The 15,255-nt window shown below is 43.5% G+C and overlaps 1 protein-coding gene across 20 annotated transcripts in view; it reads left to right on the forward strand.

Annotated features, from left to right (window-relative positions):
• The first annotated feature begins 2,888 nt into the window (after positions 1-2,888).
• Positions 2,889-15,255, forward strand: part of ANKS1B (ankyrin repeat and sterile alpha motif domain containing 1B) — a 301,097-nt gene continuing 288,730 nt past the window's right edge. For 14 of the 20 annotated variants that reach the window (XM_034402922.3, XM_034402923.3, XM_034402926.3 and 11 more), the window contains exon 1: positions 2,889-4,144. In XM_034402922.3, coding sequence (XP_034258813.2) covers positions 4,011-4,144 — 134 coding nt within the window. In that variant the 5' untranslated portion in view covers positions 2,889-4,010. Of the gene's footprint in view, positions 4,145-7,826; positions 8,004-15,255 lie in introns of all 20 variants that reach the window. The other 6 variants (XM_060694611.2, XM_087873958.1, XM_087873960.1 and 3 more) reach the window with 3 other exon arrangements.

Here is a 15,255-nt window from a genome sequence, read left to right on the forward strand (position 1 = left end):
TGTGAATCCTTGAATTTAGCCAGCTTCTCAGTTAGTAGAAGGGTTACTTGTGATTTAATTTCCAACCAGTTTAATTGAGAGATTTATTAACTGAATTATATGAATACAATTTTTTATCATTTTTCTACCAGAAAATAAACTGTAAATATATATCAATCAAGGAGGATGTATGTAATTGTAAATATCTATTTTTAAACTACTTATACCAGACACCATAGCCTGGTATAATTATGTACCAACATCACTTTGATAAAATATTAAGTCATAACAATGTAAAGACACTCTTAACATTGTAATATAGGGGCAAATAGTCCCTTTTCCTTATGGTTTTGGAGTGTACATTAGATATAGCAGATGACTCTGCCAAATGACTCTGGGTGAGGGGCAGGAGAAACTGTTAACAGAAACCAGGTTGTCACTTTTTTCTTGGTGTGAAAATATACATTATATGGGTATACTATGAGCCAATTTGATGCAGTAACTAAAGGCACTAGGATAGAAACTTGAAGACTATGAATTTTAGTCATATCCTGATCACATTGTTTATGTTACATAGTGCTAATATCAGTAAAAAGAGATGGGCTTTGAGCCTTTGTAGGGGTGTGGAATTTAGATGCACTGGTCTAATCATAGTAAGGGCAGACCTTACAGTGTGGCTGTAAAGGTCATACGATGATTTATATTGCTTTATTTATCACTCCTATGTAACATTTCTGGGGTATATAATCCATAACCTTACTTAGTTCAGGGCTCTTTGGCATTCTTTTGGCCTGAAGCCCAGGGATATCTAATTTATTATTTTTTATTTATTTTATTTTATTGTGCATGCCAATAAAAGATACTTTGTTGCATCTATCTCAAAATGCTTTGGTTCCTGATTTAAAATGGACATTTTTCCCACAATAGAAAGCTGGATCATATATAATGCTGTTTTAAACCAAAATTTTCCATCCGTCAGTTGAACTCCATGTGATATTTTAATATATTCTTTGTGTAATTTTATGCCAAGGGTTTGTTTAAGTACGATTGCCTGATCCAGTCCCAGCTTTTCAGCATCTTACTTGAGAACCTCAGTTTATGTAATTTGTCAATTATTTGGAATTTCCAGGAAAAATAATATTTATCTGATAAGGTAAGATATAACAGACTTTGGGATGAAAAATAGCTTTTAGGCAATATCTGAATACATGCAACCATGCTCTTCTTTTGATTTGTTATAAACCTTACCTCCAAACATACAGCAGAGTTAAGCACATATTTTGCTATCTGAAATTCTTAGGAAACTAATTTGAGCTGTCTCCAATTTCTCATAGTTGACACCTGGATTTAATTGTACTCCATAGAAAACCTATGCCAATGTATTGGCTGCAAAAGCTTCACAGCAGCTAGTACATATTGGGCTTTTCTAGTGAAAAAGAGAGCATTGCTAGGAAACTCCTCTGAGTGTTCAGAGCTATCTGGTTAATAGGAGTATGTTGCTTCCCTGAAGAATGCAGTACAAATCCCAAGTATTTAAAATGAAAGATTTGTTCAATAATATAATCGGGTGGGATTCTACCGGTATGGACCAGTTCGGGCGAACAGGTAGCTCCAACTATCAATTGGGCACGAACCAGTTTGTCCCAACGTTCAGATGGGTCCACCCGCCACCTGCGCTATTTTCCGACCTTTATCTTCTCAGCTGATTTGCGCAGTAGAGCAGATTGCCACGCGTATCAGCTGTGTTACTCCTCCAAAGAAACTAGGAAGTGAAAATTTCTTCAAACTGTGCACGTGTGGCAGCAAATTGTGCAATCACCAAATAGGGTAAGCAACTGTTTATCAATTGTAGATGTTTTGAGTGTTTCTAGAGATGGAATCCAAGGCCTGCTTTAGATCTACAAACAACGGGAAAAGGGCTGACTTAGATGGTTGAATATATTTTTCTTGAGCATATCTAGTTTTGAGCCATCACCAAGCAGTCTCTCTGAAACCTTACCTGTAATTTTGATAGGAGTTCTCTTCTAGCCCGTTTGGCACAGATCTTACTCATTAGGCTAAAGATCTTACTCATTAGGCTAAAGATGCTCAAAGGGCACCAAGTGGCTGGATGATCTTTCATTGTCTTCTTCTAGTTAGCAATAATTATGGCTGTTCCCCCGTTCTGTTAAATGTGCTTTGTATTAACAGTATTAAATCCTGCCTCTGTAATAATGTATGCAAATAACATCACATTTGAAGGTAAATATATTGGATCATGATTTTTCTTTCCTCAAATGTCTTATGTTCTTAGCCATTCTTAGTATATTTTAGGCAATAAAGCAACTCTGAAATGTCATGCATTACAAGCAATTTGGAGAAATAATTGGAAGCAATCTGGTTTTAATGATAAACAGGAAGGTTGTAAAAGTACATGTATTTAGAGCACAACCCTCCTTCAAGAACTACTTATGAATTTTAAATTTTAATTTGCTAGTAGTAAGTTATGATTATTGTACTTCTTATGTATTAATTATATTAACTGGTTTATTTAATTTAAATGAAATGTAAGTTTTCAGAGCAGCCTCATTCAATTCTTTAGATTGGCCTCATTTTCTGGAGTGCACTCTCTAAAATACCATTCATATGACAATTCGGGCCCTTTTCTTACCCAAGAAAAATACACAATCCTGCAATGTGCTTTCATATTTATATGAAAATTTGGATGTTATATGCCATGGTGTTTAACTGGCCAATTTCCCCCTCTAATCCTTGGCTTCTTCATATGTCCCAAATACAATCTTTTTAAAAACAATTGTCCCCCTAAAACGGTTCAGAAGGCTCATCTTCGAGGTGACCAATTACAAAAAAAAAGGGGGGTGGGTGGTGGGGAGAGGAGGGGAAAAAATCTGGAAGACTGAGATAGTTTCTAAGATGTAATTCATTAAAAGAAAAAAATATGCAGGGTTGCAGCCAAAGGACCTTCGTTCAAATGTATAGACGTGCCTTAAAATCCCAACTTTTAATTTTAATTTTATAATAACTCTGAAAAATCGGAGTGGTCCTCACTTCCTTTTTCGAACCGCAGCCAATGCTACCCTTCCTCGCCACTCCCGTCACAACGTTAAGTCGTCGCAATAGCACATCGATTCTTCGTTGAATCATTTTTGTTTACTTTCCGGAGTAATCCTCCCGTCAGAGAAACGCTACCGACTCCCATCAGAGACTCTGCCGGCGCCACTTCCTTCCAGCCTTCTCCCTTCCTCTCCATCACCCGATTCACCCCGCTTCCTAAGGTGAAGTCTTGCGGGGAGGGAGAGGGAGCGCGCGCAGCTCGCCACTCGGGCAGCTGTTCTCCTTCAGCGCGCGCCGCAAGGCCCGTAGAAGCGCGCGCGCGCGCGCGCGACACCGCAGTAGAGCGCGAGGCGGGCTGCTCGTCGCTGCCACCGCCGCTCTTTGGGAGGGCTGGCTACCTCAGCCAGGGCAGCAGAATCCCCATTGCGTCAGGATCGAGGGCAAGGGCACGCCAATGGGAGGGAAATAGGGGAGGGGGCGCAGTAGGCCGGCCAGCCATTCAGAAGCGGAGAACTCTTGTCTCCTCAGCAACCGGCCTAGATAGCCAAGGCTGCGCCTCCCACATCACGCCCTGCTGGTCTTCCATACCTTCTTCATTCTTAACCTGCTTCAGCCTGGCTGAGGAGCTGAGCTCTCCATTCCTCTTCGCTGAGCTAACGTATCGGCGGAAGGCTCCCGTAGCTTCTTTTTCCTTCTTCCACGCTCCACCCAGAAATTGTCTAGCGAGGAGTGCTTTTTTTCCCTCTCTCTCTCTCTCTCTCTCTCCCCTCCTTCCCTTTCTTTCTCTCCCTTCCCTCCGCTTTCCGCTAGTCGGTGAAGACTGTGGGAAATACCCTCATTGCTCAGTCCGCTTGAATGGAGAGCGGGGAAGATTGTTTTTCTGGCGAGGGTCGCTGAATGGGGAGACGGGGGTAACCGCGCAGCATTTCTGGAAGGGTTGCGGGGTGGGCAATAAGATTCGCTGATGATTCCCGACCATGGGCAAGGACCAGGAACTGCTGGAAGCGGCTCGCACTGGGAATGTGGCTTTGGTGGAGAAACTCTTGGCTGGCAGAAAAGGAGGGCTCCTGGGCAGTGGATCTGGACCTATTCCTTTATCCAACTTGCTGAGGTAGGGATACCTTTCCCACCAGGACTGGGATAGTAACCTTCTCATTGTCATCATCATCTCCATCACCTTCCTCTTCATTCTGGTCTCTTTATTATTCATAGTAACCAAAAAAAAAAAAAAAAAAACAACCCTATCTGTCTTCTGAGCATGTTCAGGTGTGGAAAGAGGTTTGTGTCATTACCTACATGACATTAAGGCAAGAGTCTTTGGGTTTCTTTCTGCCAATGCGTCAGAAAGTATTTGATTTGGTGGGTTTCTTTCACTGGTACAGAACTTCGGCATGTATTGGGCACTCTAATGTACACATTGGTATTATTCCTTTCATTTTTTTTTAATGACCATCCCTCCTCCCCTTCTAAAAATTACTCAATCTCCCTATTCATGTAGGACTGCCAGATCTGGGCTGCAAAACTCTGGTTGACTTCTAGATGTCAGAAAAGACATAAAGGTTTTCTGTATCCCCTTTCTGCCATCTAGAGGTCATCCAGATTTTTGCAGGCCTGATATGTAGACTTAGTGTTCGTACCTGTAGCAAATCCTATGCGGATGGCATTTCCAAGATAAATCAGGCATATGATATGGCATATTGTGAAAACATTTGAACTCTCAACTGAGACGCTGCCTGTAAAAAATGGTGTACATTGTGTGCAGCAGGTGATCAAGGTTTCTAGAGCTGGATTAGTAAGCATTTTTTAGAAGGAGGCAACAAACTTTTAATTCAGAAAGACTGTGTAACATGCAGGGTTATGTTAATATCACATATTAATAATATAATGCTAAATATACTGTTGGTAAATCATTTTTCATTGATGTTTAACTAACCAAAAGATTTCAGCACACTTTTAAAAAAATTAGAATTACACTAATGTCATATATTAACCTAAAGTTTTAACTAATAATTCAGGTGCATCCTCACAACAAATAAAAATATTTTGAAGTAATGAAAATTGTTTCAGTAATAGGCAAAAAGAGCATTTAGTTTTCAAGGATTCTTTGCATTTTGTCAACCTGTCCCTATCTCTATGAATACAATGTTTAAAATGGTTTTTAATTGTTTCATTTTTAATTATAAGCAGTAACGGTTTAGTTAGCTGTGCAATTTTTTAGAGTGGCAATAGCAGAAATTTTCTTAGCATAAATGTAGCATGTTAAAGATAACTTTAATACAATATATAACATAAGTATCGGGTAATATAATGTGAGCAATTTAAATACATTTTGAATTTATTTGTAGCATTTGTGTTTGTATGTACACATCTACAATTTTTATATTAATGTTCCTCATTTCATAGTAACTCATCTATCTTTACTGTAATTATTATTTGCATAAGATTTGCTTTAATATAACAGATAGCTGTACAAATCTTTTTGTTTACGTGTTGAAAGATTGAAGAAATATATTTTTACAAACTTTGTGTAACTTGCTATTAAAGAAAAGAGATGATTAATAAATTTAGAAAAATACTTTATTTACTATAGGCATTTTTAATTAAACCCACAAAAAAGTTTTGTTAAAGTAAACAATTATATATTCTCTCCTTTGGCATTTCAAAACAAAGTATAGCATAAACTTCACAAATTTATATTTCCAAATACTTATATGTATTAAAAAAAACTATTTCTAATCTCTTAAGTATTCAGATAATAGTAGAGCAAATATATATTCCAAAATCAACATGTTAGGTGGTATAATAATTTTTCTATATATAATTTATAAATTAATTAGAATATGTATTGATATAAAAGTGAATTATATTTCACATTAATTTAAATAAACTTTAATGGTTTTAACTTTCCTTGGTAATATCACTATTTTAACAGGTCTGTCTTTTCAAGATCAAAAAGCAATTTGCTTTAATGAAATGAAAAGATTTCAGCTGTGTCTATGAAGATTCTCAATCATCCAGGTAGAGTTGTCTGAAGGTTGTCTGAAGTTTGAATCATTGAAACTGGACTAATTTTTTGTTGTTAGTTTGAGAGATGTTTCACTGCCCATCCAGGCAGCTTCCTCAGCCAGAGCAAGGTAGTTGGGCAGTGAGTTGTTGGAATGTACTAACTCCTGCTACACCAAACTCAGGGGTTTCTTTCCCCAAGGGAAGGTAAAGAAATTTTTCAATGCACTTTGGGAAGGAAATCCCTGAGTTTAGTGGGCAGGAGTTGGTACATTCCAATGGCTCTCTGGCCAATTACCTTACTCTAACTGAGGAAGCTGCCTGGATGAAACATCTCTCAAACTAACAACAAAAAATTAGTCCAGTTTCAATGATTCAAACTTCAGACAACCTTCAGATTTCAGCTATGTATTTGAATATTGACATCCATGGAAAAATCAAGAGGGAATATAATATATTTCCTGTTATACTGAATTCAGGTTCTGCTGTAAATACAAGATTAATAAAGCCAGTAATTTGGAACACAAAATACCTTACAAAAAAGTTAAACATGCCTTAACCAAGAGGTTTTGATTTTGGGAACCTATGAAACATTATAAACTATTGATCTATGGCAGTGATTGCTAACCTTTTTGCCATCATGTGCCAGAAGCAGGGGGGGTGCGGCGTGTGCCCACACCCATAAGTCACGCGCACATGGCCCTCCCCCGTGCATGTGCGCATGACCCTCCCCCCGCTCCTGGCCCCCAATGGCACGGTAGGCCCGTTTTTTGCTGTCCTCAGCCTCCATAGCCTTTCTAGGAGTCTGGGGAGGGTGAAAACGGCCTTCCCCACTCTCCCAGAGGCCCTCTGGAGTCCGAAAACGGCCCACTTGCCAACTTCCGGTCCCAGAAATTGGCTGTTTCTGGCTTCCGGAGAGCCTCTGGGGAGTGGGGGTGGGGGAGGCCGTTTTCACCTTCCCCAGACTCCTAGAAAGGCTATGGAGGCTGGGGAGAGAGAAAAACGGGCCTTTCCCACCACCCTCTGAGGTCCTCTGGAGGGAGGAAACAGCCTGTTTCCCTACTTCTGGTGGGCCCAGAAGGCGTGAAAATCAGCTGGCATGCACCGGAGATGAGCTTGCGTGCCCACCAATATGGCTACGTGTGCCACCTGTAGCACACGTGCAATAGGTTTGCCATCACAGATCTGTGGAATACAGATTATATCACTGGAAGGATGGGACAGAAAATTAAAAGCTGATCAAAGTGGCTTGCTCAAATCTCTAGCAGCTGATAGTATAAATCCTGGAAGTGGGAATGATAATAATACCACAATAATACCTGGAACCTTTCTGAAAGTTACTGAATTTTAAGCAGGGTGTAATTAAAGGGGAGGCACTCTTTTTTCCTTTCTCAAGACTCTCAGTACTTTTTGCTATATATAGAACAATCAGCTCCAAAACAGAATTCTTAACTGTTATTTAGTGTACCACAGGTAGACTTCAGTGAGTTGAGGTTTCCTGCCTTTGCATGGAAAAAAAAGTAGAGGTTTCTGAATCTCATGGATTTAGCAAAAATTATTGTGTACTCTAAATGGTGTGTATCAATACCATAGCATAGCCTATAAAAGTTAAGAAAAAATTTCTTCTAAGTACTATCATCTTTTCAATGAAAGAAAATTACATAATCCCTGCTCATGGAAATAACTGATGTAATAAATATTACACATGAAAGTGTATAGCTAACTATATGTGTCCTGTATTTTAATAGACAATTTAACCGTCCACTTTCTTCTTTATAATCATTTTTTAGATACGTTGCATGAAGCATTAAAGTTTTCAGGAGGCACAGAAACAATCCAGATTAATTTTGAAGATTACATTCCTGGTCCTGCTTGAATCTCCTTTGAAATTTGAGGAATTTCTCAACCTTCTTAATGCCGCGACCCATTAATACAGTTCCTTACGTTGTGGTGACCCCCAACCAGGGGTGGGTTCTAAATTTTTTTACTATTGGTTCTGTGGGCGTGGCTTATGTGGGTGTGGCTTGGAGATCATGTGACGGTGGGCGTGGCTAGCTGGTCATGTGACTGGGTGGCCATGGCTATGTGTATAGGACTACTCAGAGGCTGAAAAAAGTCATTTCTGACAGATCTTTGCACTTTTGACTGGTCCTCACACTTATGACCATCCTCAGATTTATGCTCGTGCAGCATTCTTAATAACCATGTCACTCATTTCACAACTGCTTCTCTTCACCATGGTGATAAGATAGGGCAAAAAATGTAAAATGTGAGAACAGTCGTAAATTCGAGGACTGGTCAAAAGTGCGAGGACCAGTCAAAAATAACTTTTTCAGCCTTCTGAGTAGTCCTTGTGCATAAAAGGATACAGCAATAGAGAGGGATGAAGGAAGGGAAGGGAAATTAGAGTAGGAGTGAGGGTAAGAGAGGGAGGAAGAGAGGAGGAGAAGGAGAAAGGAAGAGGAAGGAGGAAGGAGAAGAAGCGGGGGGAGAGAAAGTAAGAAGGAAAGAAAAGAGAGAGGTGGTAGGTTTGAGGAGAAAGATTGCTGTACAATAAAAAAGATGAAAGAGAAGAAAACCAACCCCAAACAAATATAAAGATATTAAGATAAAGAATGAATTGTTAAACTTTAAAGAATAAAAGAGAACAAATATGAATAAATAGCAATAATTAGAAACATACATACAAACATACAATGTATTTTCTTTGAACAGAGTATTTGGCCGGTTAACAAATTTAACCAGTGTTTAGTCATTTCAATTAAATTTACATTTTCTATATTTTCTTTTTGCCATATTTATTCCTCATCTATTTTTTTAAAAAACCAATATTACCCTTCATCCTCATCTCTAATCTTAATCAAATTCAATTTTTCCCTTCTATTCTATATTATACCCCTTTCCATTGTCATCTATTTTTATATCCATCCTCACATTGGTTAATTATGTAATTATGTAATACAGTTGTTTAATACAAATTCAACATTTTAATATAAATCAATTAGTTATATAACTATCTTTTTTGTATATCAATCAATATGAACATGAATATTCCAATTATTTCCATGCAATCCAATTTCTTACAAATCAATTAATTATATTTACCAATAATAATAAACCAAATAATTTCCCCCATATATTCCTCCAAACCACAACTTAACCATTTCTGCTTTCAACACAATATACAATTAATAGTATCTCAATTATTACAATTCCCTAGTTAAATAGAGCTTTTTTTCTTTTGTGTTTTAAAATCTTGAACCTCCTCTTTTGCCCTAAATTTCTCATTGTTTCCAGTTTTGCACCTACCTTTTTTGGTGAGCAAAAAGAAAAAGAAATCTCTCTCTGCCTCATTTTGTCACGTTGCAGCAAAGACCCTGTTTTACTTTCAGTTTCATTTTTCAGCATAGCTAGGGGGAAAAAAATCTGCTCCTCTCTTTGCAGCTAGCAACGGAGCCCTCCGCAAAACAGCTGGGAGCAAATCAGCTGAGAGTCCGGAGGCTGATCAAATCAACTTATGGTAATTAACCTATGCTGAAGCTGAAAGGGGCTGTTTTTTTCTATTTTTGCAGGCACCGGTCTTCTCATTTGTTTTCTTTTAACACTGATCAGCTGTAGGGCGGCCCTTTGAAGCCCCGCGGCAAGAATTTAAACGGTTTGTTTCCCTCTAGCCATCAGCTGGGACTCAGGAGGCAGCAATAGATTGGGAGTGGGCGGGGTAAGCGACCGGCGACCGGCGATCCAACAGAGGCAGAGGGTGAGGGTGAGTGAAGGCATGGGGGGGCGAGAGAGGGCTTTGGCAACCCCTGTGAAATGGCCATTCGACCCCCAAAGGGGTCATGACCCCCAGGTTGAGAACCGCTGCTTTAGAGTTAGGGGAAAGGAGCAAAATGAAAAAAAAAGAAATAAAAAGAAATCCTACAGACAGCATTTTGTGTCATACCTTCTTTTTATATCTTGTCATAGGAAGGACTTTCAGCAGGCATTTTCCAGCCCTCTGCTCCTGCAGTCCACCTCTGGGTTCTCTTCTTCCTCGCTTCCTATTGACTGGGTGATTCTTTTCAACTGTCTCTCCGTGCTGTGGCCACGCCCACCTTCCCATGATGCACCAGTCTTTTCACTCAGTCGCTGACTGACTGGTGTGCATTTCTCTTCGTGCTCAAATTTTTGGTCTATTTAGCAGTCTTGCGTTAGGTTTTTTATTTATTTTTCTTAGTATTTTTGTTTCTTCGGTGAGAGCCTCTGTCGGTGAGCTGCGGGCGAGAGTTACGTGCCTGGGGATACAGCCCATCCTCCGCCCAGGAAAAATTTTCTTTTGACAGCAGCTCGGGCTACCGGCCCTTCGGGGCGGTTCCCTCTCTTCCTCCTAGCCGCCGGTGTGGTGAGCGGGGGTTTGCGTTTGTCGCATTCCCTTCCCCACGCCAATTACTATTTAAATTTGAATTTGGCTCTCTTAGGGCGGCTCCGGAGTGCTCCGCAAGGTTTGCCCTGCGGCCTCTGAGGTATTCTGTCATTTCCCACCGCTGCGTTCTGATCGTCTGAATTTGAAGTTGCCGCTCGGGGTTTCAGCTGCCCCACCAGCGTCGGCGACTTCGTTACAGCCTGTAGCGCCTTGGAGAGCGTCGGCTTCAACGGTGGTGAGATTCGCTGACGTCCGTCCTTCGGGCGGCGTCCGGGGAAAGTTGTTCTTGGCCCGTTTGAACTGTTATTTCAGCCGTCTGTGCTGCCGCCAGACGTTTCACGGCCGCCATTTTGTGACTTCTTTTTTGGCGGCGAAAAGTAACGGGCGCCATTTTGTGACTTCCTTTGGCGGCGAAAATTAACGGGCGCCATTTTGGGGCTGCAAAGTAGTCCATTAAGGGCCGTTGTTGCTGTGAGCCTGTCAGCATCTTGGCCTCAGGGTCCAGCCGTCTGGCATCTTGTGAATTAGAGGCTGGACGTTATCTGGTATTTTTTCCCTAAACGCCCTTGTCAGCCTTTGTCTCTCCTGTCAAGGATAGCTTGGCTGGGCTGTCTTTAGGCTACCCTCGCAGTTAGGGGTGCCTAGGTGTATATAGTTCAGTTCGTTCTTGTTTATATTAAAAAAAAAAAAAAAGAAAGACGATAACTATCATAAATATTATTTTTCAGTACCTTTTTCACTAGAAAAACCTAAAATAATAATAATAATAATAATAATAATAATAATAATAATAATAATAAATAAATATTTTCGAATTTATCAATAATGGCGGATGCCTATTTTTCATCGGATGAGGAGCATGAGCCTAGCCCCCCTAGGGTTCCGGCCAAGCACAAGTCCAAATCTCGCAGCAGGGTCGTATCTGCTTCTGAGGACTCCCGCCAGCCTAGATCATCGGCAGCGGCGGATAAAGATGCGCAACGACGCCACAGAGCTTTGGAGCACCAATATGACAAGGCCAGACAGGCCACCTTGGCCTCAGTTTTTCCAACGGGCCAGGCTACAGCACCTTTGACTTCTTCACCCGGCAGAGCCCAGGCGCCTGATCCGCCACAACCAAGTCCTTCTGGACACCTGTCCAAAAGAGCTTCAATCTCCTTACCTGATGTTTCATCGGTGGGCTTGCTCCACCCTGCTCCCCCGCCTACTTCTCGTCCTGAGGCGACTTTTACACCAACCGCCGCTGGACTGCGCGGGACTGATGGACAATTATCGTCTTCCCAGATGGACTTGCAGTTTTTGCTGTCTAATGCCTTGTCCTCCCTGTGGGCCGCAGGAATTCAACAACCGCCCATGCCGCTGGCTCCGACGGTTCCTCATCAGAGGCCTCAGCCTCCTATGGCACCAACTCAGAGGCCCTCCCACCATTTGGCACCCGATTCTTCAGATGATTCTGATTATGGGGATAATGCGGTCGAGGACTTAGAATTTTCAGAGGACGAGGGCCTCACCCCTGATGTTCCTGCCTTTACGGGGCTGTTCAGGCCCTCATTGTTCAAATCTCTTCTACATAAGGCACGTCAGATCACAAACATGTCTGTTTCTTCGTCTGCAACATCTGAGACCGCGTCCACGTCGACCCCACACGAGGCCTTGTTCTCATCTTCCAAACCGGGCAGGGACTTCATCCCCTGTCCTCAACTTTTTTCTGACGTGCTGCAATCTCCTTGGTCTCAACCTGCTTCATCCACGGGCCCCAATAGCATTGATAAAAAATTGTATTGTGCGGCACCAGAACTGGACGCCATGCACTCTGTACCTGTGGTGGACACTCCCATTGCCAACCTATCCTCCTCGTCCTTACTGTCAACGGATGCACTGGACGGATTGAAATCGGAGGACAGGAAGTCTGAGCTTTCCTTTCGTAAAGAACATCAAGCCCTGGCATGGGCAATCAAAACCGCGACCGCCACTTCCTTTTTCAACCGAGCGACGCTGCTTTGGCTGAGGCAACTTCAGGATAGGCTACCACCAGAAGACACACGTCTCCACCAAGACATAAACAAAATTGTTGCAGCGACGGAATATTCGGCCGACGCTTCCTTGAATTCTGTGAAGTTTACGTCCAGGGCTTTGGCCTCGTCTATTACGTCCCGTCGTTTATTTTGGCTTAGGAACTGGAGGGCCGATGCCAAAGCTAAGTGGCGCTTGGCGGCAGCGCCCTACAAGGCTCCGAATCTGTTCGGCTCCGCTCTTGATCCTGTTCTTATCGAGGATAAGGACAAGAGGAAGATTATGCCGACTTCCTCATATCGCAGGCCTGAGAGACGTTATACGCCTTATTATCAAAGACAGTCCTTTCGGGCGACTTCCGGGTCAGGAGGTGCCTATTCGCAACGTCCACAATTCTTTGGCTCCGACCGTTCCTCAGATCGCCAGCGGTTTCGTGACAGAGCCAGGAACCCCTCCGGTCCCAAGCGCCCCTTTCGAGGAGCCGGATACCGTCAATTCTGCAGGGGGAAATGACTGCGAGTCACGGGATCCCATTGGCGGTCGTCTACAACTTTTCCACCATCAATGGGAGCAGTCGACCTCGGACTCTTGGATCCTTCATACGGTGTCTTCCGGCCTGTCGATCGAGTTCCTGGGATGTCCGCCTTCTCGACATATTTGCTGCCCTGTGTCACGTTCTCCCGAACAGGGCCGCTTGCTACAGGAGTTTGCCATTTACTCAACATCAGAGCAATAGAGAGGGTCCCACCGGAACAACATGGTTTGGGATTCTATTCGACGCTCTTTCTCGTCCCGAAACATTCCGGGGGTTGTCGGGCCATCTTGAACTTGAAACAACTAAACCTTTTCATTTGCTATCGCAGATTCAAGATGCACTCCCTGGGGTCCATCTTGGGGGGGGTTCGTCGTGGCGACCTCCTTCAATCGGTCGACCTCAGGGAGGCATATCTGCATGTCCCAGTGTCTCCTTCACACAGGAAGTTTCTGCGCTTTCAAATTGGGGACGATCATTATCAATATTGCGCAATGCCCTTTGGTTTATCCTCCGCCCCAAGAACCTTCACAAAATTAGTGGCTGTAGTGGCGGCGTCACTCCGAAAGATCCCGGTGCGGGTACTCTGTTACCTCGACGACATCCTGGTGTTGTCATCGTCCAGGAGTCAGGCAGCTCGAGACCTTCATCTTGTCATCATGGCCTTCCAGAATCACGGATTCTCAATAAATTTTCCCAAGAGTCACCTTTACCCGTCCACATCACTGCTGCACTTGGGGGCGGTGATAGATTCTATTCGGGGCCAGGTTTTTTCTATCTCCAGACAGGATCTCGAGTCTTCAAGACCTGATACGTCAAGTTCTGTCTCATCGCTCCATCCCCCTTCTCCAGCTGTCACAACTGCTGGGGAAGATGGTGTCGTGCTTCTCAATTGTTCCATGGGCACGACGTCACGCGAGGCCATTGCAATGGTTTCTGCTCCCTTACCAGCGCTCGGGACGCAGCGATTCCCTTCACAAAGTATACCTTCCACCTCAACTTCGGCTGTCGTTTCAGTGGTGGATGGGATCGGCCGTGCGCAAGGGCTCGCACTTTCTGATTCAACACAGAATGACTCTAACTTCGGACGCCAGCCTTCGCAGCTGGGGAGCCCACCTTCAACATCAGGTGGTGCAAGGTCATTGGTCCATTCCAGAAAGAGGCCACAACATCAATCTGTTGGAACTCAGAGCAATCCGCCTGGCCCTCAAACATTTTCAATCGCAGTTGGAGGGTCACCACGTCCTTGTGCTCATGGACAACATTGCAGCCAAGGCCCATGTAAACAAAGAAGGCGGGACTCATTCGAGGTCTCTGATGTTAGAAGCGGAGAGTCTATTCCGGTGGGCGGAATGCCACCTTCTTTCTTTGAGAGCCGATCACATCTCCGGCGTAGACAACGTGCGGGCAGACTGGCTCAGCAGACAAAGTCTCGATCACTCAGAATGGCAGCTGCATCCGAGGCTCTTTCACGAAGCCATCCTTCTATTCGGCACGCCTGTCGTGGACTTGTTCGCCAGTCCGTCGAATGCCCAACTTCCACTCTATGTGACTCGTTACCCTTGCCAGTCGGCGATGGATCACGACGCGCTGCGTTGCCGCTGGCCCCCGGGGCTTTTGTACGCCTTTCCCCCAATTCCCTTGATTCCTCAGGTAATTCGGAGGCTCTTGGAGGAAAGGGCCGAAATGATCCTGGTGGCTCCCAACTGGCCTCGTCGACAGTGGTACGCAGATCTCGTGGCCTTATCGTCTCGTCCACCATGGCTGATTCCACGAGACCGCATCGCCCTACGCCAAGGGGTCATCGACCACCCAGAGCCAGAATGGCTCCAATTGGCCGTTTGGCGTTTGAGCGGCTTATATTGCGAAAGGACCGACTGCCCGGCTCTGTCATAAGTACGATTCAAGCTTCTCATAGGCCGTCAACTTTCCCGGATATACGACTCTTCCTGGAGGGCTTTCTGTCGCTGGTGTGCGGCCAACCTGGTGGACCCTACTTCAGCCCAGATAGAGGACGTTCTGTGTTTTCTACAATCCGGCTTAGACAAAGGGTTGTCACCATCTACCCTTCGTCGTCAGACAGCTGCATTATCTACGGTCATTCGGTGTCCCCCATACTCGTCTTTGTCTATGCATCCGTTACTTAAGGGATTTCTTCATGGAGCAGTAAACCTATGCCCACCTGTCGTTCATAGGTACCCGATCTGGGACCTTTCCCTTGTTCTTCAGACCTTGATGTACCCTCCTTTTGAACCTTTGGGGTCTATTCCTT

The sequence above is a fragment of the Pantherophis guttatus genome, chromosome 7 (genome assembly GCF_059756535.1).
Source record: "Pantherophis guttatus breed Tessera chromosome 7, ASM5975653v1, whole genome shotgun sequence".
In the NCBI taxonomy this organism is placed as follows: Eukaryota; Metazoa; Chordata; class Lepidosauria; order Squamata; family Colubridae; genus Pantherophis; species Pantherophis guttatus.